The sequence below is a fragment of the Aythya ferina genome (genome assembly GCF_964211825.1).
Source record: "Aythya ferina genome assembly, chromosome: 12".
In the NCBI taxonomy this organism is placed as follows: domain Eukaryota; kingdom Metazoa; phylum Chordata; class Aves; order Anseriformes; family Anatidae; genus Aythya; species Aythya ferina.
The window spans coordinates 13,254,734-13,280,748 of NC_140308.1; the positions used below are offsets into that span (position 1 = coordinate 13,254,734).

The 26,015-nt window shown below is 51.6% G+C and overlaps 2 protein-coding genes and 1 long non-coding RNA gene across 10 annotated transcripts in view; 2 read left to right on the plus strand and 1 right to left on the minus strand.

Moving 5' to 3' along the window:
* The window catches only part of AMFR (autocrine motility factor receptor), a 29,944-nt gene extending 27,466 nt beyond the window's left edge, over positions 1-2,478 (plus strand). Inside the window, exon 14 of the mRNA XM_084533534.1 lies at positions 896-2,478. Coding sequence (XP_084389660.1) covers positions 896-1,043 — 148 coding nt within the window. The 3' untranslated portion in view covers positions 1,044-2,478. The remainder of the gene's footprint in view (positions 1-895) is intronic.
* A 2,083-nt stretch (positions 2,479-4,561) lies between these two features.
* GNAO1 (G protein subunit alpha o1) overlaps positions 4,562-26,015 on the minus strand; it is a 130,250-nt gene continuing 108,796 nt past the window's right edge. Inside the window, exons 7-8 of one of the 2 annotated variants that reach the window (XM_084533550.1) lie at positions 8,489-8,642; positions 4,562-6,572 (exon numbers count right to left, since the gene is read on the minus strand). In XM_084533550.1, the coding sequence (XP_084389676.1) occupies positions 6,385-6,572; positions 8,489-8,642 (342 nt within the window). In that variant the 3' untranslated portion in view covers positions 4,562-6,384. Of the gene's footprint in view, positions 6,573-8,488; positions 8,643-10,966; positions 17,323-21,168; positions 21,323-26,015 lie in introns of those variants that run through there. The other variant, XM_084533551.1, reaches the window with a different exon arrangement.
* Positions 6,854-11,065, plus strand: LOC311443424. 7 transcript variants are annotated; one of them, XR_014697244.1, is made up of 5 exons: positions 6,859-7,146; positions 8,004-8,141; positions 8,605-8,743; positions 9,111-9,210; positions 9,716-11,065. It is a non-coding gene; the product is annotated as an uncharacterized lncRNA (long non-coding RNA). The 7 variants fall into 7 exon arrangements; XR_014697243.1 differs by lacking the exon at positions 8,004-8,141 and having other exon boundaries at positions 6,856-7,146; XR_014697247.1 differs by lacking the exon at positions 6,859-7,146 and having other exon boundaries at positions 7,353-8,141.

Below are 26,015 nucleotides of genomic sequence, written 5' to 3' on the forward strand. Positions count from 1 at the left end.
GTCTGATTTCACATGAGTTAGTCATGTTGGTGAGTTCTGCTCACATCTAGTTGCTGATTTAAAAAAAAAAAAAAAAAAAAAAAAGGAAGGAAAAACACTTTGCAGCTGTGGATAAATTTTTTTTAGCATTTGTAACAAGCTTTGTCCCTGCCGTTTTATCTCAGGGAGGCCATAGAAAGGGTCTACAAAAAGTACATTGAGTTGTCCCCCCCTCGTACTGAAATGCTGTCATGTGAATAACTGGGGGTATGATGGCTTTGAACTGTTTATCTCTAAATAGGCTTTCTCCCAAAACATTTTTTTTCTTTGAAAAATGTTTTTTAGAGAAACAAAAGCATTTTTGATGTTGTGATCACTAGTTCCTTATTTGTGTTGGAGAGCTGTGGAAGTGCAAACTACTGTATTTTGTCACTACCTGCAAAAATGGGTTGGGCTAGTAACTCTGGATGCTCTGGATGCTGCTTCCCTGTATTTCTGTATTACCTGAGGCTTTGCAGCTGAAGTGCCCTTCCTTCGAAGGCTCACTTCTTGTCAGTGACTGACTTCTTGGGGTAGACACCACCTGCACCTGAAATGTGCTGGTGGAATAATGGAGACACAAGGATTCAGTAACTCACCTGAAGTCTCAGTGAGCTGCTGTGGGTTATGAGTAGAGCCCAGACCTCTAGAACCAGCTCCCACTCATATGCACAAGGATCTTGCACTGGGTTTCTCGCACTCTGTGCAGTGTGCCATGGGCTGTCTTTGAGTACAGAGCCTGCGTGTGCTTGCACGGTATTTTCCAGCTTTCAGTATGCCTTAACCCCCACCTTGCTTCCTGGATGTACCAGCTGAGTATTTTCCAGAGCCAAATGAGGTGGGCTCTGCTCACCCATCTTCCTTTTTCCTCTTGTAGGCGTTACTTAAACAAAACCTCTGACGAGGAGCTGACCACAGAGAAGCCCTCGCTGCCCGAGGGAGCCTCCGCCGACCCCGTCACCCTGCGCCGCAGGACGCTAGCTGCCGCTGCCGAACGGAGACTTCAGATGCAGCAAAACTCTTAGCGCTCGCTGCTTCTCCTTCCTCCTCCTCCTCGTGAGCAATGTTGAATAAATAAATGAAATAAAAAAAAAACCCTGCGCTTTCTATACCAGCAGGAAAGTGTCACTTCAGAGTTCAGCTAGCTGTGCTGCCGAGTGAGCTGGCTGCCTCTCTGCTGTATAAAGCATGTGGTCTAATAATGTTTGGACAGCTGACAAATTAACCTTTTTTGTAATATTTTCTATGTGACATTGATCCCCTCCACAAACAAAGGCGATTTGTAAACCTCGGGCATGATTTCTGCAGCTAGCGTGAGGTGTGAGGCTGACTGCACTGCAGAAGCTGGGGAAAGTGTGTTTGAAATGAGCAGCTCTGGGTGCAGGTCACAGAGGGCACTGGCAAGTTCAGCTTGAGACCAGGGAGAGTTATTCCAAGAGGGGAAGAAAGCTTAGAAATTTGCAGCAAACCCTGCGTTAGATGAGCAGGTCCCTGCTCTTAGGTTCCTGCTCGTATCGAGAGTGAAGGAAGGGTGCTCTGCAGGCCAGCTGGAAGGGCTGGAGTGGTATCGCTGGGAAGTCAGGGCTTAGGCTGGATGGAAGCTGTCTAGCTACATAATGTAGAAAAAAATGAAATCATGAATTGTGCAGCAAAGTGCTAATTCGCATTGATTCCAGCATAAACTAGTTTGTTTACCATTGCTGGGCTCTTCTGCACTGGCAGACTTGTAGTTCTGCTCACTCCCCGGGGCTGTGCTATTTTCCCTTGTCTTTTATGGCCAGAAAGAAGCGAGAGACTGGGAGGAAGCGAGTGTTGAAGAAGGGGCGCGAGGGGAGGCTGTAGCCCCTGGCATTCAGTGTTACGTTAAGCCGATGGAGTACAATCGAAAAGCCTGCCTGTTTCGGACTTCAGAGCAACATGGATGGACTTCAAGGAAGAGGCTGGAGATAGCTCTGATATCTTGCTTTTTTATTTCATTTTTAACCCCACGACTTCACCACGAGACTAGAAGAATTGGGGCAGCTGGGCCTTAGGCAGGCTGCAATCCAATCTGCTAACCTGTGATTTTTCTAAAGAACTTTTGACACGAGATGCACTTGGAACCGGCAATGCTAGCTTGCATAGTTGAATTTTACATGGCAGCGACTTAATTCTTAAATTCCTGATGAGTGACTTCTAGCATCACTGCCCTTTAGAAGGAGCCCAGTATTATCTAGAATTGTTGGTAACTTTTTTTACTGTTGGTTTTTAGGGACATTTAAAGGTGAACTTAATGAAAGGAGTTGCATTGATGTTTAGGTGAAAATAATTTATTTCAATAAAACTTTTTGGGAAGCCTTACCTTGCAATGCTGTTAGTAAACTTCAAAGAATTTTTTTGAGATCATTGGTTTTGCTCAGAGCACAGCTGTTTGTTTTTATTGTTTAAAAAAAAAAATAAAATCTTGGTCAGTGTTGGAAATTGTTTGGAAATTTCTGTAGTGTGTCTTATGTTCCTGGCATGTGTTTGGTTTGTAAATGCAGCACTCGCACTTTCGTCGTGACAGGAAGGGGGACCAAGGGGAACACAGCGGGTTTAGGGAAGGTTTTTCCAAGCCCTCGGTTGTAGACCAGTTACTGGGACTGGAATCCAGCCATGCTGTGAGCATGAAGTTGGAAGAGAAATAGTATCTGGAGGACTGTAAAAATGAAGCAGGGTTTTGAACTGTCTGATTGACCGCCCCAGCATTTATCACCACACACTCACAAAAACTGTTCCCTGACTTCTGATGTCCGTGCTGGTCTGGGAAGATACCAGCAAAGTGGCTGCCCATGGCCAGCACCCTTCTCCCTTTGTGCTGAGGGCCCTGCTGTGGGTTGTGTGAAGCTGGTGGCAGCTTTGATCCCTTCATCATCATCCCGCGGCTGCTCCAAAGCAGAAGGTGAGCTGGTCTTGTACAAACCCCTCTTGCTGTGGAGCCTCCAGTGGCTGAGCTCAGAGTGGGGGTGAGCAAAGGGGGCGCCTGGTTCGTGTGGTGGAGGCGAGTGTCCTGGAGCTGAAACCAGGAGCGGAGGGAGAGCTTCAGGGACCCCTGGGCAATTCCTCATTGATTCATCTCCTCCTCTTGTGTTCCTGACCGCCTGCGGGTGGCTTTCCCCTTCATCCTGCTCCCTGGTGGCTCCCTCTGGTGCTGGCCCTGGCCAGCTGTGGGACGGCATCCGAGTGATGTTGGTGCTGAGGGTGCATTAGGGCAGGGGTCAGTGGTGGTCTCTTGGCTCCGCTTCCCTGGAAAGGGAGAAGCTCACTTGGCTTTCCCTGAATCGATACGAGCTGCATCTGTCCCACCAGAGCACCACAACCAGCAGGAACCGTGAAGAAATAACTTCACCAGTGTGGGACCGAGCGCCTGACTTAGCCCAACTTCCCCTGCTCCATCCAGTTCTGTGTCCTGGGCAGCTCGGGGTGCACCCGAGGCAGCGGTGACCCCCTCCCCATGGCCCAGTGGGGTTCGAAAGTGTTCCTCCACCTCCTGGGCAGCTCCAGCCCTGCTCCAGCCAAGCCCCCAGTGCCTGCTGCCTGCTACCGGGGCCCTGCAGGGTGCCCGGCCTCTGGCACCCCTTGGGCCATGAGCTCGGTGGCTCTCAGTGCTCCCTGCCCCTCGCTGGGCTTTCTGCTCTGGCTGAAAGCTGAGAACCTGCTGAGAACCCGCATCCTGCCCCGGGATGAATGCAGCTGGGGCCTGGATGAGGCGTGAGGGCCTGAGGCTGCGCAGAGCCCCCCTCACACCCGGCCGCAGCCAGCGTGGTGAGGCCGTCCCACTGCGTGTGAAGATGTTGGGGTGTGCCGGGTGTCCCTGCTGGCACAGGGAAGCCCTTCTCTGCTTCGGAACCGTGTTTGCTGCTGTCCCAGGCATGAGCGAAGCGCTGAAACCGGCCAGGCTGTCCGCAGGCTCTGCCCTGCACCACACCTTGAGGGGATTTTCGCAGCCCGCACAAACAGCCAGGGCTTGGGTTGCCGCAGTTCTCCTCCTCGCCATGCCAGCCCCAGGCAGTTTGGCCTCACGTGCACCGTGCACAAACAGCAGCTTTAGCAGGTGAAAATCGCTTTGCTGCGATTGTCCCCCAAGGCGTGCTCCTAGTCCCAGCAGATGCCTTCTGCTGCTTCTCTGGGGCAGTTTGTGGGGAGCGAGCGAAACAACCCCAAAAAGTGCCCTCGAGCTCAGTCCTGGGGTCTGCCCTCGGCCCAAAGCTGCCCAAAGCCTCGCAGGGGTCAAGCTGTGCTCCCTCGGCCTCCCGGTCACCCTGGCAGCGGGGTGAAGGCGATTTTGGATAAAATTACTGTTCACATGGGGTGGGAGCAACAATCAGGCAGGTCCCACACCCCCACCCCACAAAAAGCCTAATTTTTCCTGACCACCCTGCACCAAGCAGCATCGGTGTGGGTTGGTTCTTTCAGCATTGCAAAAAAAAAGGTGATTTTTAATTCTTTTTTTTGCATTTTTTTCCTTCCCTTAGAAAGGCAAAGCGAAGCGGGAGCGCGGCGAAAGAAGCAGCCGGAGACGCGGGAGGGGAGAGCCCGGGGTACAGACAAACATTCTCTTTATTGAGCTACACATGAATTTTCCATTAGTCAGAGAAAGAGATTGGCAGTGTGTAATATATCACAGAAACCTCACTGATTGGTAATAGAAAGGCTTAGAAAGACCTGGCGCTTTATATATATATATATATAATATTTTTAGTTTCCTCTTTATTTATTCATTTTCTTTTAAACAGGTGTGACTGCTCTTCTTCAGCAAAGATAACTCTTAAAAGTGAAACCGTGAAGACGTCTGGTTACTAATCAAAGTAGAAATGGTGAAGGATTGGTCATGAAAACTGTGGCTTTAATGTAAACACTACATTCGATTTTTTTTTTTATTTTTTTTTTACTTTTTGTGGTTTTGTGTGTTTTTTAAAATTTTTAAATTATTTTCATTCTCTCTTTTTTGTATTTTTGTCTTTTTTTTTTGTTTGTTTTTAAAGTTTTTTTCTTTTTTTTCTTTTTTTCTTTTTTTTGCAGCACAAACATCCCCACATGAGAAAAAACACCATTCACTAAAAGGGAGGACATGGGGTGGGGGGGAGAGAGGGAAGGGGGGGAGAAAAAAGCAGCACAAAAAAGCATTCACTGGAAAGAGTTAAAAATGAATAAAATGAATAAAAACAAAACAAAAAGAAAAAAAAAAAGAAAAAAATATGTATATATGTATAACCCCTCCCCGAAGCCCCCAAATCAACCCCGAATGGGAAAATAAAGACGCGGAAGCTGGTCTGGTGTGAAACACGGGGTTTTTGGGAGCGGAGGTGGAGGCCGGGCAGGGCTGTGCTTCTGGATACGGGCCGGAGGCTGAACGAGGCGCCGGAGCCAGGAGGGGATGGAAAAAATGGGGGAAAAAACCCCGGAATGGAGAGCGCCGCCGGCCGCACCCCTGGCTCCCGGCTGGGGAGGGATTTACCTAAAGTGAGGTGGAAAATTTAAAAAACGAAACGAAACCAAAAAGCCCCAAAAGAGGGGAGCGAACGCCAGCTCGTCCCTGCCCGCACGGAGGATGCGCCGCCGCGCTTTCTGCCCAAAACAGCCGGGAAAAGGGAAATGGGAAAAGATCTTTTGTTTGTTTGTTTCCCTTTTTAGCTAGGACGCACGGCGAGGAGGGAGTTCTTTTTTTTTTTTTTTTTTTTTTTTTCTTTTTCTTTTTCTTTTTATTCTATTTCCCTCTTTTTTTTTTTTTCTTTTTTTTTTATTAAAAATAACATCCTTGAGCTTCCCGCCGCAGCGGCTGACCCTGGCCGCGGGGCACTGGAAATAAAACCGGTTCATCGTAAGAAGAAGAAGTCAAAAAAGAGAAAAAAACAAACAAACGAACCAAAACTACCGAAAATAACCCAAACCCGCTCAAAGACGTGCCGGGAGGAGATGCTCCCCCCCGAGAGCACCGGCACGGGGCCGCGGGCAGGATCCGGCCCCAGCCCCACCGGGGGGTGGCCAGAGCTGGAGGTGCCCCAAAACCCCCGGGGCGCCCCCAGCTGAGGCCAGGGACCCCCCTTCTGCCCGCAGCTCTTCGAGACAAACTAAAAAGGTGGTCGTGGATTTGTTTTTTTTATATATATATATACGTATATATATAATTTTCCTTATGCCTTTTTATTTACCAACTTGCATGATTATGATTACGATTTTTTTTTTTAATTTTATTATTTTTTCTTTTTTTTTTTCCTCTCGTTCGGTTTGGTTGTTTCTTTCGTTTCGCTTGGTGTGTGTAAGTGTGTGTGTGTGTGTGCGTGCGCGTGGCCGCGTCGCTTCTCTTCTGCTTCGCCCCTCTCCCCGCGCCGCCGCGGCCGCGGGGGCTCAGTACAAGCCGCAGCCCCGCAGGTTGTTGGCGATGATGATGTCGGTGACGGCGTCGAAGACCACCTGGATGTTGTTCGTGTCCGTGGCGCACGTCATGTGGCAGTAAATCTCCTTGTTGGGCGAGCGGTTTTTGCTCTCGAATTGTGCTTGGATGTAGGCGGCCGCGTCCTCGTAGGTGTTGGGACCTGCGGGCACAGGGGGGGACAGCGCGGGGGGCGTCAGGGACAGGCACCGCCACCCCCCTGCCACGCTGCTGGAAAAGTATTTTGTCTCGAAAAGAGCAGGCAAAACCCCTTTTAGTCCTTTTTTTTTTTTTAACCCAGGTGAGATTTTTTTCCAGCAGCCCATCAGTGTGGCCCTGGGCCTCAGCCTTGCTCCCCAGCATCCGAGGGGCACCACACCGAGCCCCCCTGGCACAAGCAGACACAACACCCATGGTGCTGCCACCACAAGCTGGGAGCAGGGGTTACCCTTTCCCCCTTATCCCTCCCCTTTCCCAAAATTTTCCCCTATTTCCCCCACAATCTACCCCTTTTCTTCCCGCATTTCCCCATTTTTTCCCCTTTTCCCTTTCTTTTTCCCCCAAATCACGAGCACCTGGGCTCTGCCTCCATCACCTCCCTCCCCAGGTGTCGCTGCTTTGCCCTCCCCGCCCCGCTCCTCTATTTCCCCCCGGTGAAGGCAGGCAGCCCCCAGCTGCCCCTGCCTGGGCTGGAGGGATGCTCGGTGGTCCCTGAGGGATGCTCATCTTGGCCCCAGGTGAGTCCCCGCAGCACATCCCACAGTGCACAGGGGTGAAAGGCCGGGGGGCCACATGCCCCCCGGTCAGGCAGGCAGGGCCTGGGAGCACTGGGTGCCCTCTCCAGCATCACCCATGGGTGCCCTCAGGGGGAAGTTGGGGCTGAACAGGAGCTTGATCCAGGAGTTTGGGACGGGTGAGGGGCAGCCGGTGGGGCTGGAGCCCCTTGGGGATGTGTCACTGTCTGTTGGCTTGGCCCCCTTGGGGAGTTTTGCTCCAGCATTGTGAGCTGGAGGTGGGGGGCAGCTGAGTCCAAAAATGTGCATTATTGCATTAAGCTGCTTACGGCAGTGAGAGTGGCTGCGCCCGGCCCCTCACGGAGAGCCACAAAGCCTGAATTATGCCCCTGAAATCGCCTTTGGAAGAGCAGCTATTATCTGGAGATTTACTTTTCTTTTCCATCTCGATGCTTCCCCTCCTTCCTGGTGCAGGTGGGGGCTGAAGGCATGGGGAGGTGACTGGGTGCCACCAGGCTGCCCCCATTAGGGCAGCAGGAGCTGGGAGGTGCCGAAAAGCTCCCGGGTGGCTTTGGACATCCCAGCACGTGGCCTGGGAAGGGGAAAAGCTGCTGCTTGCTGGCTGTGCTGTGAAGCCTCCAGGGGATGCTGGTGCCTTGTGCTGCTGGGGGCCGGGGCCAACCCCTGGGTGCTGGGTGAAGCTGCTCACATCAGGTGGGGTGAGGGTCAGGAAAAAAACCACTATCAGAGTGGATTTCTTTCTACAGCGGTGTCTTGATTCCATTTCCTCTGAGCTGAGTTGATTTCACTCACAAGCTGGTATAATTCCCGAGTGATTTCACCCATTTCTGTTGTGACAGGGCTCTTCCCTTCCAGCAGTGTGCCCGGTGTGAGGGGACACAGGCGGGAGCCCCATCTTCAAGGCCCTCTCGTCTCTGCTCCTGCAGCTGCGCTCCAGGCCCAGTCAGCAAACCCTAGGGAAGGCTGAGCGTCCTCTGGTGGGTCTCGTGGCCTTGGTTTTCCTCTCCTTCCATGCCCAGTGCTTTCCCTTTGCTGGCTTTTCTTGCTTTTCTCACTCCCCTTGGTGAGACCGCAGGGGTCGTGCTCCAGAGAGCTGCTGTTCCTCTGGGGATGCACCAGGAGCTCTCTGCCCTGATGGCTGCTCTTGTGCTCTTGCCACAAGAATTCCCCAAACACAAGCCATGGCTCAACCCCAAGAGGTGCCCCTTGGGGTGCTGGGTCCGTCCCATGGATTGGAGGTGGGCAGTGCGATCGCTGCCCTGTGAAGGCGATGGGTGCCCCCATCCCCCCACACCCCGTGGTGCGGCGCGGCCCCGGCACGTACCTGTGTATTCGGGGAAGCAGATGGTCAGAGGAGACTTCTTGATCTTCTCGGCAAATAGGTCTTTCTTGTTGAGGAAGAGAATGATGGAGGTATCAATGAAGAATTTGTTGTTACAGATGGAGTCGAAGAGCATGAGAGATTCGTGCATGCGGTTCTGCAGCAGGGAGCACGCGGGGAGGAGAGAGAGGAGAGAAAGGCAAAGAGAGAGAAAGAGTTAGAGGAGAGGAGGACTTCTTCTTCCACTGCACTGAAATGGTTAGAAAGCAAAACCTCAGTGAGACAGGGCTGGATTGAGCTGGGGGCACGGGAAGGGGAGGCCGGGTGTGGAGGCCGCGGCCTGTGCTGGGCCTCCCTGCCGGCTGCTCCAGCAGGGGCAGGTGCTGGGGTTTCAGGTTAGTGGGGGGAAGAAAATCATCCACTCATCCCTTTAAAGAGATGTCCTGTCCCTGCTGGGCCCTTCTGCCCCGTGTGAGGCCTTCCACCTCCACAGACACCGTGGTGGAGGCTGGGGGGCACCAAGGAGCCCAGCAGGGTGTGTATGGGCTGCGTCATGGAGGAGCCTTAGCAGGGATGTGGAGGCAACTGCTAAGACCTTCTTTATTTTTAATTATCCTTTCCGAAGCTCCACTTGGAGCCTGTTTTCCCCAAGCTACAGGAGCTGTTGGCAGAGAGGAGGCAGAGTGGACAGAGGGAGAGGAGAGAAGGAGGCGAGGTGGGGTGAGGTGAGGCTCCTCCGCCAGCTTGGTGCAGGCTTGGGGGCAGCCGCACACTGCTGGTAGTGAGAGGGGAGGGAAGGCAGGGCACAGCTCTCAGATCCACCTCCATCATTAACTTACTCTGGAAATTAGCACAAAGCCATGCCCAGCCGCTCCACGGCAAAATCCAGGAGAGGCCGCAGGCACCGCAGTGCTCGCGGACGCCCAGCACAGCCGGGGTGGCTCGGGCTTGCCTGGATTCATGAGAGCACACGTGTTTGCTAATGAAATGATGACCCAATTACACATTTTGGAGTTTTCCATGAATGTTTTATTAGTGAGTCATTTTCTTAGCTACACTCTGACTGCAGCTTTTGCATGCAAAATTTAGCAGATGTCTGATTTCATCTTGAAAGGCTTTGAGATTACGCTGTTGTTTCCTTGGCAAGGAGTAGCTGTGAATGCCAAGTAGTCGCTTTCCAAAGCTTCTGGACCTCATTTGATCGTTATCTTTTTTTTTTTTTTTTTTAAGGAACTTTTTTAATGGGAAAGCAGGAAAACCACCGCAGATGGATGTGGCTCTTCTTGCCTTGATCGAATGGCCTTTGCAAAAAACGCTGGGTCTTGAGGTTTTGGTGGCAAGTAGCTGGGTGGGTTTTCACTGGTTTCAGCTCTTTGTTCATCCCGTTTTGTTCCATAAATGCGTGTTAAAGGAGTGCTGCTGGAGGAGCAGCTGAAACAAACAAAGGCTGTGCCTGGGGGAATCCAAGCCCCAATACAAAGATAACCCTGGTAACTTCCAAGCCCTGGATATCTGAGCAGGATGGCATCCCGGGGGAGATCTTACGGGATCCCTCATACAAATAGCAAAGGCAAATCCCTTCTCCCTGAGCCGGTCGTCATCTTCAGAGCTGGCCTGAGATCCTGCCTGGGCTGCAGGCTGGGAGGTTCGGGAGCTGCTGAGGCCAGGTCCAGCTGAAGTTACACCACTGAAAACTGGTAAAGTCAACAGGAATAACATCTAACTTCCCATGTTTGGGCTGATGGAAAATTTTCCCTTGCTGTCTTCGAGTTTGTATTTGTGCTCTCTGTTCCTTGCCTCCAGTGATGGAAGCCCTTTGGTTCAGACACAAAAGAGCAAACTGACACGAGTTATTTTGAAGGGACCGAGAGGTGCTCCGAGTATTGTGTCACTGCAATGGGGAGAAAGCACGACTTACTGAAACGAACCAGAAATAGCTCTTTTGTCACTGTGCTGATTGATGGAGGAAAAGCAATGCAAAACTTGCTGCTTGTAACAATTTGCAACCACGACATGAGAGGAAAGCTCGGGGAAGCGGGGACACTGCCAACAAGCAAAGGACACCAGCCATGCTGCCCACATCACCCCGCTTTACTTCAATGGCTTTCATGCAGGTGCTTGGATCAGATAAACACCACAGACAAGCTTGGAGCAGATAAAAGATCAAAAAGATCACAGCCAAATGTCAGATCTTTAAGGCAGAAGGGGTCAGGGTGCATGTGGCTGCTCTCATGCCCCGGTGTTGTCGCACTTGGCAGCGAGTGGCATGGATACAAGGGCAATCACTCACCTTTTGGGCTGATCCTTCCCAAATTCCTTATTGCCAGGTGAGTGAGGCTGACGGACAACTGCCATGGGCTGGATGGACAGACAGATGCTCTGCCATGGCTTTGGCAGTGCCGCAGGACGGTGACAGACAGCACGGAGCAGCAGGGCCGAGAAAAAGCAGCGCACGCTCAAGGGAGACACAATAAAACCCTCTCACGCTAGAAAAGAGCTGGCACTTTATTAACATTTTGTAACTAATAAATACATTACCGACAGCCAATAAATTATTACAATTGCTAACGCTCTATGAAACCAACGGACAGTCACTCTTCGTACAAAATTACAGTTAATACAGGCTGGGCCATCGAACATGCAGGAGGAACGGCTCGGCGGGGGGGCGGCACGAGGGGGCCCCCGGCGATCCGTCGGGAAGAGGTCGGTGGCGGAGAGGGGACAGCGGGCAGGGCGGCCCCGAGGCACGGTGACGGTCACTGTTCCCTTGTTGAGCTGGAGGGAGGGGAAAGGGAGGCGGCGGGAGAGGGCTGAGGGTGTTAAATGGGGTTTTAATGGGGTGGTGCCTTGTCTTTAAACATGATGTGCGTGTGAGGCGGAGAGGGTGAGGCTGTCCTGGGTGAGCTGCGGTCCTGGATCTGGGCTGGGGAGGGCTTGGGGGGATGTGGGGATCCTAGAAAATGAGAGGGGTTGGCACAGCCCTGGAGAGAGGGTGGTGAGGGACCTCCTGCTGGTACCTGCTGCACTCTCCTCTCCCCACCTGGAGCCTTGCGTTTGGAGGCAGAGCCTCCTGCCAGCGCCACGGGACAGCCAGGGTTTGGTTGTGAGACTGACATTAAGGCTCTGTCAGGGTGGGTGATGCAGCTGTGGCTTTTTTTTTTTTTTTTTTTTTTTTGGGGGTGCAATATTGCAAATCGCAGAGGGAGAAGGTCCCAGCAGGGGATCTGAGTTGGCTTCTCCCAGCTGTGGGGTGCCAGCTGGGAGGCTCTGGTCCTCCTCCAGCAGATGTGTTGGCTTTCAAGGGCCAGCACATGTGCCCTGCCAGGGGCAGCATGGATCAAGATCTCCCCAGAGCCCATAGGCTGCTGGCTCGGACACGAGCAGTCCTGGGAGAAGTCCCTCTCTATGGCCACGTTCTCAGCACAGCCTCCTATATAGGTCACGTACCTCTGTCTGTCAGCATCCATTACACTGTGTCATCGCAGGCGCTCAGAAATTACCATCTGCACTCGAGTCTCGGGGCTCTTGGGGAGTGTTTCTGGCTGCTCTTTCCTCAGGGGAAATGCAGGCAAGACCATGGTCTGCCCTTCTGGGCAGCCTGTGCTGGGCTGTGCCCAATGGGGTCGGGAGCATTTCCTGGCTGGTTTGGGGTGGTGCTGTGCTGCACCGTCCCTGCTGACCTGCACACTTCCACTAATGGGTATTTCAGGCTCCTTGGATGTGGTTGGGGAGTTTTTGGTCGTAAGCCTGAAGCCAAACCTGGCCCATGACAAAGACATGGATGTACCAGAGCTGCTTGTACCTAACAGAGCTGATGCTCAGCCTCGTTCCCAGGAGCTCTGCCACAAATATCTCACATGCCGTGGTGCAGGGTCTGGCAAACTGGGGTGTTCTGGCAAAAGGACTTCTTACGGGGCTAACCCTCACCTCTTGAGGACCACTCCTGGCCTGGAAGCAAAGCCCATTCCATGCCACGATCAATTAAAGGCACTGGATGTATTTTAGCACATGGTACGGTATAGGCTGCTCTTGTTAAAACCTCTAGTGTCCTTTAAAACAATCTAGTGTCCTTTAAAACAAAATTGTGTGTCCTGAGGACGTCCTCTGAGGATGTCCTCCCCTCCGTGGAGGTCCAGCTCTGGAGCCTGGGATTTGCCCACATCGTGCTGCACCTGGACCCTGTGCCTTGCTGGGAAAGTAAGGAGAGCCCTGAGCCAGGGCGAGGGTGAGCAGTGAATTCTCACAAACTCCTGATAGAGGTGGGAGTACTGGGAAGTGTTTTTTGGAGGCTGCTGGGGCACCGCAGGAGGCAGTGGCAGCAGAGATGTGCCCACGCTAGCAGACGGGCGGCCAGATGGACCTGCAGAGAACTTGCACTTCCCTGGGCCACCCCTGAAAGCCAGAGCATGGTAAGAAAAAGCTGGCCTTTGGGACAGGGAGCTGTGTGTGCAGCTGTGCTCCCCTGGCCTGTATTTATTGCTGTAAGCCCCGCTACTGCTGCCTCCTATGCGAGGTGGTGGCACATCCCAGTGCCTCATCTAGGGGTTCATTGCAAGCTTTTCCTTCCACAGGTTTCTCTATTCTGTTGAAATTGCTTTTTAAATAAGGGTCCTACGGGAATTTTTTCATCCTGTGTATCCACACACCCGACCCTCTCGTTGCTGATGGAGCACGAGGAGGGTTTCTGTCTGTCTGCTGCTGCCCGAAGCTCACCGTGACTTGTCAGAGCTGCCCTGAACGCGGTGCCACGTGGATGCTGCTGCTGGACCGGGTCATTAAAACCTGCATCCACTGAGCCACCAGCAGGCAGGCCAAAATCAGGCACCGTTTGCACGTTCCCCTATTAGCTCTGAAGGGTACACGCAGCATCTCTAGGCAATTCCTGCAAGGACTGCCGGGGTTGAGGACTGAGAAAAAGCACCGGGCAAAATATTGCCTGCGAAAGGCACATCTGTCAGAAAGGGCCTGGGAGGGATGCAGGAACCCAGCGGTGAGTAATGCTTTGGCAGGCGTTCTTGGAGACAAAAAAAAAAACCTATACAAGGCCATCAAGTGGGAAAAATAGTAGTGTTTAACGCTGAAAGCATTTCATCTTTCAAACACCGTTTCAAGCCTTTGTCAGTTAATCCTCACGACACTTCTGTGAGGGAGGGAATGTCAGCAGCAGCAGCTGAAATGAAGCTTTAGATGTACAATATGCCAAAGAAAATGAAAGAAAAGGCTCAGTGTGTCAACATTTCCTCCTCTTTTTCTCCCCTGCGTCCCTGCGGAGTGCCAGCTGGGGATGATAACCAACTGCCTGGGGATGCTGCCGGGGCTGGGTGGCTTTGCACCTCCTGGTCCCCTTTTGGGGTGCCCGAATCCAGCCCAGCGCAGGGTGTGAGAGCACCTGGCAGGACGGGTGGCACAGCTGCATTTAGCAGAGTTTGGGGCTAATTCAGATTTTCTTCACCGAAATATTCCTGCACGCTTTATGCTGGAAACTCCTGGAGCTTTGGCTTGGTTTTGCCTTCAGTGGGGACAGCTTCTGTTACGTGCTGGATCGGAGGAAATGTCACGCACAGCGAGGGGTGGAAATAGAAAGCCTCCCAGCTCCTAGAGCTGCTGATCAAATTATTCTGATGGAGCTTCCTAAAGCGCTGCTCTGCTGCCCGTGTAGGCACCAGTGCACTGCTGTTCACAGCTTCACCCTGGGTCTGGCAATAATGTGCACTTTAGGTATCAAATGTAACTAATGTGCAGCTTTCTAGCCCTTATCTTGATGCTCAGTGCAGGTGAACATCACCCGAGCAAGCTCCAGGAGCATCCCTGTCAACCTGGGTCCCTCCAGCTAATTTCCTGCCTCCTTCCACGCCAGGAGCACCGTCCCGCTGCTGTTGTGCACTGCCTTGAAAAGCAAAGCATGGGGATGAGTTAATTTGATAACCTCAGGCTGCCATGCAAGAAGAGGGCTCTGCATCGGGCGGAGGGGAAGTTTGTGCAGACCTGAGTCCTGCATATTTCTCTTTCATATTCAGTGCCTGTTGAGGCACTCAGCTCCTCTTCCTGCAAGAAGCAGCAGGCTGGTGGCATTTTACTGTCATTCCCTTGGCTTTAGTCTGGGGGTGAGAGCTCAGCATGCCTAGAAATCTTTCTGAGGCTCGGGCAGGCAGCTGGTACCTCCTAGGGAACCAGAGAGAACTGGGCACGTGTTGAAAACCCTTTCTTTGAGGATCCTTCCCCCTGACTCTGAAATTCTTGGGCTAAAACAAAGCTACGTGCAGGTGCCTCGTGTTCAGGGCTCCTTTTGGCTGATGGCTGTGCAGCAGCGTGCTGGCACTGTGGAGGGGCTGGGGGCTGCCAGAGGACTTTAAGGCTGAGATTCCTCTGACTCTGCCAGAGGAATTTAAGGCTGAGATGGTGAAGAGAAAGGTGGCTTGTGCCGGAGCAGAGACCTGGTGTTATGGCTGGGAGCATCCAGCAGAGGAGCAGCGAGCCCTCCCTGTGCAATGTGAAACAGTTCTATAATTACATGCTAATTAAGGGGGTGCTGACACAGCTGTGAGCCACGCGATGGGGTGAGGTGGGTGAGCACCACCCTGCTTTCCTCCTGCCCTGCATCCTGGGGTTCTGTCAGACCCCCGCCAGCACTGTCCCTGGCAGAGCACAGCCTCGGATGGTGAAACCCCTCCAGCCTCCTGGGAACGCTTCTCTTCCCATCTTCCCTTCCTCCCTGCTGCCTCAACCTGCCTCATCTCCCTTCTGCAACTTCTGCCCCAAACCGAGCCCCCCAGACCCCCAGCTCCTGTCCCCTCCGTCCCTTCCTACCTGCTCCTCACCCTGCCTCCCGCAGCCCCGCTCACCTGGCCCCTCGCCTTTGGGCTGTGCTGCTTTGGCCTGTTCTCACGTCGCCTCTCCTGGCTGGGCACAGCAAGAAAACAGCCGTTCTCCTGCTCAGATGTGGCACTGGAGGAGTCCCTGACCTCTCGAGAGCTGAAAGCAAGCCCTGGTGGTGGCTCTGAGGAGAGGGCAGCTGGACTCGTGGCTGTCCTGGAAAGACTCTCGCTCGTGGACTTCCACGAGAGGCAGGGAAGGAGCTGGGAGGTGGCTGTCTCACTTTGGGGTGGACTATTAAGGGTCCCTCTGTGTTCCCAGAGGTCACACCTGACCTCTCAGGCTCCCCCTCCAACTTCACCTGGAGCTTGTGGCGATGGCAGGCCACACGTGCCCCAGCCCAGCCTTGCTCATCCTTCCCTCTGTGCCCACACCTTCTGTCATGCTGGGTGCTGCTCTCATCCTTTCCACATCTTCCCCCCTGCCTTTCCTTCCTTCCTTTCCTCTCTCCCTTGCACTTGTCCTTCCTGCTCCATCACTTGGCACAAATCAGCTCCCTGAGCCTTCCCTCCCTGTTAATAAACCACCCCTCGTGCTTTGGATATGGGTAAAGAGGTGACCCGGTGGGGGCACCAAACCTGGAGCCACCTCTCCTGGATGCTCAGGGAGGAGGTGACACAAGCCACCCACTTCTGCTCAGCCAGGAGGCTCCGGTTGGAGGCCTAGGGGCATTTACATGAGCCGAAGGGATCCCTCGCACCCCACCATCACCCAAACCTGGTGAGGTTTCCAAAATCACCCCTCTATATTTTAGGTACGTGAAGGTCAAACCCTGGCTTTGCGGGGACGGCGAGGGCTGTGCCTTGCCATGAGCATCCCTGGTGCTGACTGTGGTGCACACGCAGCCCCGAATGGGACACATCCTGCCTCAACTGCATGGCACACAGGGAAATCCCCGTCACCTGCTGGCCACGGGCATCCTCACAGAATCATCTAGGTTGGAAGAGCCCTCCAAGGTCACCATCCTCGTTACAGCCCAGCCCGCTCTGTGCAGCAGCTCCGCGGGACGGGAGTAAGATCCGGGTTACTGAGAACACTAGGCAGATTTTAACGTTAATTTTGGAAAACTGGAGGTAAAACTGTTACTGGTAATGAATGCTTTTAGGCAATGCTTAGTAGGTTTTGTTACTGCGTCCGTCTTAGACACCAGCACAACTCAGTATGGCTGTTTCACTTGTTCAAAGAGCTGGCTGAAAAAAGGGAGAATGTATAAAGCCAGGCTGCCGGGGCTGCGTTCAGCACCCCCTCTGGCTCTGGGGTGGGAACTGGAGCCACAGGGTACCTTCAAAATGGTCACGTGTCTAGTACTTCTCAAACAAATAGTAATTGTGAAAAAAGATAAATAAGGAGAATTACAAATATCCCTTAATTTCAAGGGGAAAAAAAAAAAAAGAGGTTTTGGTTCCAAACTATGCTGTTGCTGACAAATATTTTAAGGCTTTGAGTTTTTCTTTTTTTGTAAATGGAGTATTTCTGGTTTTTGGCAGTTGAAATGCACTTTGTGGGAAATGTATTAGCTCCCTCTACAGCACTGTGAACTGGAACGGAAGAGTAGAAAGAGGCAGCGCGGGGAATTCACCCAAAATAAACCAAAACAAAATCAAACGGGGCTGGGGGGAGGCAGAACTTGCTGCAGAGTTTCCTGGGGCAGAAGGAGGGGTTTACGTACTCCTTCCTCATCGCCTTCCGAGGAGGAGGAGAAGAAAGAGAGAGGACCTGTCCGCGGGGCTGCGGGCGCTCCTGGCGGCTGCGAGGAGAGGAGGGGAGGAGAGGGCTTTAGTAGAGTCCGCATCCCCGCAGGTTGTTGGCGATGATGACATCCGTGACGGCGTCGAAGACGAACTGGATGTTGTTGGTGTCGGTGGCGCAGGTGATGTGCGTGTAGATCTCCTTGTTGGGGGACTTGTTCTTGCTCTCGTACTGAGCCTGGATGTAAGCCACTGCCTCGGTGAAAGAGTTGGGGCCTGCGAGAGAGCCGAGAGGAAAGGAAAAAAGAGGAGGTTAAAGCAGTCCCATTGCCCTACGTCTGCAGGGGGAGGGTCAGCAGCTGCTGACACCATGAGCAGCACGCTGTGTAGGAATGAGGGGGGCTCGCAGGGGTTTTGGGGGTCCAGCTGCCACCACGTGCAGGGAACTGGTCCGAGGGATGAGCACTGCTAACAGCCCAGTGCTGCGAGGAAGAGGATGGCTCCACCTTGGCCGTCTCAGCCCTGGTTTTGTGCGGGGCTGCTGTTCGTCACGCACGGAGGGGAAATGGGTGAGGGAGAGGGGACAGGCTCTTGGGCAGCCTGTGACGAGAAACCCAAAATAAACTCCTCACGATGGTGACAAAAAAAGGAGTTAAAAAAACCTGCCAGGAATGTGGTAAGTACTTGGCTTGGTGAAAAGGTTGTCATTTTTTTCGTTTTTTAGACTTTTTTTTTTGATTAAAATTTCAGCTTTTAATGCAAAAGAGCAGTTAAAACATCCACGAATTGGGGACAGCAATGGTAACCGTGTCCTCCTTTCCCTGAACTGCTAAGAGAAAAGGATTTGAAAAGAACTAACCTGTGTTACAGAGAAATGTGGCATTTTTCTTTCTTTTTTTTTTTTTTTCCCACAAAAACCAAAAATGCTAACTCAAAATATCCTTTTTTTCATGAACCAGGATTGCAGCACCCTCTGCTAAAGCTGTGGCTAAAATCATGCCACGAAGAGTGGCTTGTTCTGATGTACGCAGGTGTCTGTGCCAAACCCCAGCTCTTACCCATCAGGTTTTGTGTTGAAAAGCTACAAAATGAGTGGCTACACAACAGAGAAGATCCTTTTTCATTTGGGCAGACTCGACACTGGCTAACACACACACAGCTCCCCAGGGCACGTGCTTAGACCTGGTCAACCTAACTTCTCCTGGCCCTCGGAGGGACCTAAGCTGGAGTGACCCTTGATGGGGCTTTAGTGGTGGGAAATGTTGGTAGGGGCTGGAGAGAACATTCTGGAAGTAAGACGGGCAAAATACCAGGAGCAGGCTGTTGCACGAGGATCGGTGTAAAGAATTTGGGACTAGATCCACACACAGTATGCAAACGGGAGGCATTTTATGAAAGGGAAGTTGGGCTCTTAAAAAACTGAGGATTTAGATCCCTTCTAAGCTAGCAGGGAATCGCTAAGGCCAGCTTGGTTTAAAATGTGCCCTGGATTCTGCTGCTGCTTTGCTTAGTATTGTGGATTAGTTAAAAGCATGGGTGAATTAAGGGGATGGAAACAGTCAGTGCTCAAGCACGCAGCGAGCGAATTTGTGAATGCAGTCTTCTAATAATTCTCTGTCAGCAGAACTAATGGACATTAGAAACTTCATTTTATTAAAAGCATTTTGTGTAACCGACTTTTGATGTTAGAAGCCTGCCTGTTTGATTTATGGGCTTTCATCAAATATTTCTTTTTAGCTCCAGGGCAACTGTGCCCTTAATGCTGCTTTTTCACCAGGTCACCAGGCCAACTGCAGGCGTTTCTTGGTGGGCTCTCTTTGATATGTACGAAGCAGACTTCTGAGGGCCTCATCCTCCGAGCCTCCCCTGGCTGATTCCTTCGTGGCCGAGGAGCCATGGTCAGCAAAGCACGAGGGAGAGAGCTGAAGGGATCTGCCTGGGTCTAAAGTCTGGGCTTAATGTTAGCACGTGCTGACCTCTGTCTTGTGACAGGACTGCTGGGCGCCTCTGGGTGAGGCATTCCTCACCGCTGGCTCACCTCCCTGTTGGAGCAGAACCAGGACTTTCAGTGCCTTGGTGAAGAACGGGAGGGGATCTTGTGGGGCGTTTTAAAAGGCTGACGGGATAAGCTTGCAGCTCAGCTCTCATTTTCCTGAAGAGGAATGCTTCTCCACCACCGCCCTGTGCCCCAGCCCAGCCCTCTGCAGTGGTACAAGAGAGAAAAGAGCTCTGGGGCTGGTCACTGTGATGAGTCCCATCTTACAGAAAGGCACCTTGAGGGAATTTAATGCAAGTTTGGGGTACTCTGAGAACTGAGGAGGACTGCTTTGGTTCACAGCCTTGTACTGAAGAGCTTTATGTTTGTTTTCCTCTGCTGAGAACGTAGCCACACGTGTACCAGGGTCTGCCTCCCACACTGAACTCATCTCTTGAGCTGGAATAATTTAGGGATGAAAAATTAAATCTGAGACTACAATCCCTGCTGTTCTTGTATCTCGACCAGCCGAAGCTTGTAAGAATATTATTTCAGTGCAGGGTTACTGGGAGACTGCAGCAAAGATTAACAAAATCAGGTCCGCAAAATGTGAAGAAGAAAGAGTGAAAGGTGCAGGTTCACTTCACTGGGAAAAGGGAAAAAAGGAAGAGGGTATAAGAAAAAACCTTCCAGTATAAAAAAGTGCAGCTATAAAGAAGGTGGTGTGCAGCTGCTCTACAAGCCATCCAAAAGAGGGCAAGCAACAACCTCCTCTGCAACCAAGAGAAATTTGGGACTGGCACTATTGTGAACTGTAAAGACTGAAATTTCCATTATTAGATCTTTAAGACAAACGTGCCAGGAATATTTTGGTTCTGTCTGGACCAAGGGGACAATTAGCTGGCCAAAATTCCAAACCTTCCCCAGAGAGGAAGCCTACAGATGTTCTTCTGAACTCAATCAGAGTCATTCAGCTCCACGCTCATCTCCCATTAAGCCCGAAGGAGCAAGGGTGGATCGCTCCTGCCTATTCGTAGGGAAAATCCAGTGCTTGGTGATAAGAAGCTCTGGTTAATAATTTGCTGGCCTGCCCAGAAATGTGACACTCTTGGTACTCCCGGCTCTCAGCTACGTTTTCTGACAAAGAGATCTGGTTCTCTGTCTGTCAGCTTGATTCATCTGGATGTCTCCGGTGAGCTTAAATAATTCATGACGATAAAAGTTTATTTTTATGCTCTCTCGGAATGGTAATGAGGGTTTGTGGAAGCTGGCGCGATGCAGCGGGGTGCAGCTGCAGACTTCGCATGGGTGATGTATGCTCATCATTAGCGGGTCAGATGCCAGGCAGCCAGCAGGAGCGAGGGCTTCTTGCACGCTGCCCTGTTGCAGAGCCCCAGCTCTGATTTCTGAGCATCATCACAGCCTCTTTCTCCCCAGCAAGGCTCAGGGCATGGCTTGCCATGGCTCCTCCGTGCCTGTGCTATGGGTTACGAGGTGTGTGTGGCACAAGGAAATCAAGCGCCTTGTTTGAACTTGCATTTAACTGGAAGAGTTTTTGTGTCCAGATGCTTGATGTTAGCAAGACTGAGAGTGAAACTGGGGGTCTCCCAAACTAATGGGACAAAACTTCTACAGCTTGGGCTGAAGAAAGGAAGCTGTGGGACCTGCTGGCTGGGAGCTTGTGGCCCTTTGGTAGTGGTTGGGAGTCACACCCGGACCCTGTGTCAACAAGGACCCACAGGGGGCAGTGATGGGTTCTGAACCAGCAAAACTTGGACTCTGTCCATGGGCAGCCTCACAAACCCTGTCCCTGAGACCAACTCCCTGTTTGTGATGGCTGAGCTCACTGGGCCTTTCTGCCAGACCTGCAAGAGGGATCAGAGCTGGGGCTGGAAACCAGGGCACAGCTCCTGGATCTAAGCCAGCCTCGTGCTTTACGTGGGCCACTGAACAGCCCCAAGGAGATGGTGGGGGCATTTATTGAGATACAACTTGTGCAATAAGGCTGATGGGAATCCTAGCTGTGCATCCCGAAATCTTTAGCCTCACTGCCTGCAACACAGGCCTGTAACACCCTGGATGGGGAATGCTCTGTGCAGCCACTCGCTCTCTGCTATGCAGTCCTGTACATCCAGCATTCTCATTACCTGTGTACTCAGGAAAGCAGATAGTCAGTGGAGATTTCTTAATTTTCTCCTCAAATATGTCCTTCTTGTTTAGAAAGAGGATGATAGATGTATCTGTGAACCACTTGTTGTTGCAGATGCTGTCAAACAGCTTCAGTGATTCGTGCATGCGGTTCTGCAATAGAAAGGAGAGATCACATCAGGCCGAAGGCAGCAACTCGGGGATGTTCAACATGTAAGGAACTCTAAAAAAACTAAATTAAGGAGGAAAACAAACAAAAAAAAAGAACAGCTACAATATACATAATAAATTATGTATACATACAGCTGAACGTATACATACACAGATGCAATCCCTAGGACACTGGACGTACAGTTAGTAACTTAAGGGCATTTAACTATACAGAGCTGTTTTGATTTTGCATAGCATATAATTTACTGGATCCCAGCTCATATAAATCATCATGCACCATGCATGGATGGGAAGTTATTTTTGCCCTTTTTGATCAGATTCATGTGTCGGTGTAGCTCATGCAGATTTTCTAAAACTTTTTTTTTTTTTTAAACTTTCTTGAGTGTGTGGCACACAATTGGTTGGGTACATTAACCAAGGACTGGGAGATCCTTGAATTAATCTAGAGTTGGAAGCAGACACTCAGGTGACATAAGTTTGGAAATGACCTTGCCGTGACCTTTGCCTGGTTTTGTTATTTTGTTTAGTGCTGTTGTCTGTTGTTGTGCTTTTCTTTTTTTTAAAATTTGTATTTTTAGTTCTCTTTGAAAGTGGCTCAACAAGAAGTGTCTGGCAAAGAGAGGAAAAAAAAGGAGGAAAAGGAAGAGGAAAAAGTATAAAAAAGAAAAAAGGAAGGAAGGGCATCTCAGAAGGACCAGACTACATGTCAGCCAGCTAGCACTGATGTTAGCACATGCCTCTAGGAAGAACGTTAGCTGCTCGCCAGGAGGAGAGCCGTGAGTTCAAATGCACACACAGCGAGAGGTCAGCTTTTTGGTTATGGGTCATGCAAAAACCGACACAGGAAAGAAGAGAGAGATAAAAAGGACTGAAAAAAGACCAGTTAGAGAGCTGCAAAGTCCGCCACGTGGTTTCATGGTGGTGGAAAGAGCTCACGGCAAAGTCAACCAAGAGTCATGTTCCCCGCTGCTTTCAACTCTCAACTCAAGTTTCTTTTTTTTTTTTTTCTTGGTTCAAGAGAAGCTCCATACCTGCCAAATTTGGTTGGTCTCTCAAATGCTCATTTTTTGGCCTTTGTTTGGCTAGATAAGGTCGGGCGGCCGAGGAAAAGTTGTGAAGGTGCTGAGGCTTGGTGCTGTTTGGCGCGAGAGGCCGCCGCCGGAGTGCGCACGCCGGTCGCGTGGCCGTCTCTCCACCGGGAGCGGGGCAGCAGAGAGAGCAGGCGCCGTGAGGACGGGGTTACCAAAGGCAAATCGGGTTACAGGCCGGCTCCTCGGCTCGTCCCCGCGGCAGCTCCTTGGGACAGCACTCCCCAAACCCGCTAGTGCACACACAAGATGTTACAGCCAACGCAGGAGACACGCTAGAGAGAACAGGGCTGCGCGCGCCGGCAGTTTAATTGAGCCCGGTGCGTTATTGATTAACGCCTTCCTTTTCACCGACACGCGTCAGCTGCTGCTGAACGTTTTAGTTAGATGCAAGAGGCCCTGTGGAAAGAAGCAGCCGACGCAGCCCGGAGGGAAAGGGGACGCTGCCGCCGGGTGCTTTGCAGAGCTCGCAGCGAGCGAGCGCCTCTCCACCCCGCAGCGGCGCACGGGGAGGCCGTGGTCATGTACAGCTGTAGAAATGCATTTATTTATGGGCCTCGGTTGGAAGATGTTCGCGTATCTGGATCATCCCACGTTTGTGTGCTGTTTTTCTGCTAACTCACTGTGTGCGGGCTGCTGTGGGAGCCACAGAGCAACGCTCCTCTGTTACTCGTGGTCTCAAAATTGTAACCGCGTAGGAACCCACAGACATTTTGTACAGGAGGTCCTTGGCTACCCACAGCCCTTCGGGAGGAGAGAAGAAATCGGAGGGTGGTCAGGGGAACAGAAAGCAAATATAATCAATCAACTGTTTTCAAGCAGGGTCCCTCAGAGAACATTTTTAAGAACATTTTTATCATCCTCACTGATGTAAAATAAAAGCAGAGAGAAACAGACGAACGCTGGCCGTGGTTTAAGCGAATAACCTCATTTGTGGCAGCCTTCGGCCTCGGTGTCACCGTACTTACCGTGCCGCACCTCGCTGGCCCCGTGCCAGCGGGGCATCGGGTTTGGGTAGGAGAGAGAAGCCAAAGCCTTCTCCTGGGATGGTTCCCAGGAGCTTCACGGTTAGGTGAAGCTTACTCTCCTAGGGCAGCAAGGCTATGTAAGGACCCTACAAAATCCTTCTGCTCCTCTTCTATGGCTTGATTAGTTTGCATTGATACCTGTTAGGACATGACAGTGTTTCCCCAAGACGCAGTGACTCTTAGCATTCAGCCTGACGGAACATACATGCAACACAAACCAGTGCATCCCTGGAGGGAATGACAGTCAGGATAAAAATCCCCTTTCCTTTCAAATTCCCGAGGTGGGTTTTGAAGCTCCGTGAGGCTGCTGACCTGGCTGCCTGCTCTGCGTAGGGAGATTTTTGCCCTACCTCTGTTGCTTAGATGGGCAAACACCACCACGGCTCTGCTCACTCTTCCTTATTCACTCAGGAGAGGTTCTGGTCCTAAAACCCACCTTTTCCTTTTCCTACTGCCCCATGGGGAATGCTCTCGTGTCGCAGAGGGCTCCTGGGAACCCACCAGAGCAGCTCCCCGTTTCCACAAGCTGTCCTGTACCACCTCACTCCAGGAATGGCTCCCTGCCTGCCCTCCACAAACACTCACAACCCCTCTTATTTTTTTCCCCAGAGCTCAGGAGCAGAGCTGGTTGTTTCTGCAACACAGCTGCTGCGATCTTTTTTGTTCTCCTCCACGACTAAGAGCCAACTGTCATGCAAACCATGAGGCCACTGACCATTATCCTCAGCACAGAAATTCCACATCCCCCTCCTGGTTGATTTCCTAAGATGCCCAAGCTGCTGCCACTTGCTTCATCACTGCTGAGGAAATCTCCGAGTGCTGCAATTCAATTTTCAGTGCCCAATGGCAGCAGGGAGAGCACGCTAACCAGGTCAGGCAATGAAATACGAACTAACAGGCCGCCACTAATGCACACCAAGGGTCACCAGCACCGTGCCTTCTCCTCATTACACGTTCAGCAATGGGAACACAAACAATACCTTCATATCTTAGCCAGATATGGATGACCTAAATATCTCAGTTTCAGAGGCAGCAATATGCAGCATCTCCTTCTCTTGCCACAGCTCTGTTGCATTTGTGAGGAGGAACCAAAGAGGACAGTAGAGGTTCCCATGACAGGTCCCATGCCACTGCTGGCTTTAAAACATTTAAAAGGAACAACGTGCATCTGCCTTTGTTAATCAGCTGCTCCTCTTTTGCTGGTTATTATGACTGATGTCCTTCTCCCCTCCTCCTAGTTACAAGTCTGAGTCTTTTCCTTCTCCAGCCTCGTTTTATCAAACATAAAGATAAGCCACAAATGAGACAAAATAGCACCATTAGGCAAAAACAAAATCTACTGAGCTGCTCAGTCAGTTACAGGGAGATGTTGCCACTGTGTACAAAAACCCTCAGCAGACAAGCAGACAGCCACGCAAGTCCTTGCATCAGTAGCTGCAGGGGAGGTGTAATACCTTGAAGGCAGCATCTTGTCCATTGCAGTGGGTTGGGCAGGGTGTGCAATTTTGGCTGCTGAGCTCAGGCTGTGTCTGGCAGCAGTGGCACTGCCTGAATTTCCCTGCGGGTTTGCTCCTCTCTGCTTGTGAGCCGGGCACGCACAGTGCCCAGCAGCCTGGCCGTGGGACGTGGTGCTGCTGGAGAAGTGGTGTGAGTGGTGTCTGGGGCAGTGTGCGTGGCTGGACTCAACAGGGCTGGGTGCTCCTGTGCAGAATGTGGTCTCTGGGGGCAAACGGGCATCTAAATCACGGGTGCAGAGAGATTTCCTTCTGATCTGGATGCAGAGAAGTACTTGCCTTCCGTGACTCCCATGGTGTTGCTCTTTGTGGCAGGGAATTGGAGCGAAAACACATCCCTTAAAAGACGATCTGGTCTTGCTGAGAGAGGGCTCTGCACACAACAGCTCATGTTAGCTGCTGCAGGAGGATGGGTGCCAAGTCTTTCAGAACAAAGAGTGCAAAAAACTTCAAAAAAAACCCTTACCAGCTTATAGATGTGCTTTACATTTAAGGGAAGGGGCAGGTCAGTGGGCATTTCACTTGGCCCCCTTTAACCAGCTCTTTGCTCAGTCCTGTTTGAAAGGATTTAGAGCAAACCCGTTGTTCGTGGGCTTATTTCCATGTCACAAGCTGACCCTACCACTATGCTGATCCCAGTGCTCTGACATTAACCAGAGCTGAGCAAGGTGAGCCCTTGCTCCGTGGTGAAGTCTTTGAACATGTTTGCACTGCAGCTTCATCAGCCCAAAGTGTGGCCTGGCTTACAGAAGCATAAAAAAGCCATTGTGAAATCCCATGATTATTGTCACCTGGACACTGAATGCACCAGGAAACGCTGTTCCCTCCACGCGCCAGCTTTTCAAGTGGTTTTTGGGCACCCAGCATGTAGCAGGGCTCCTTCCTTCTCACAGCTCCGTGCCAGCAACGAGAGCACTACAGGTCTTTTCACATCTGGACAGCCCCCGACCTCCAGTGGCTTACTGAAGCTGGAAGTGCCTGCACCACAGTGCACATTTCTATGGGAAATGAAGATGGAGGAACAGCATCCAGCTCTTAGCTGCCT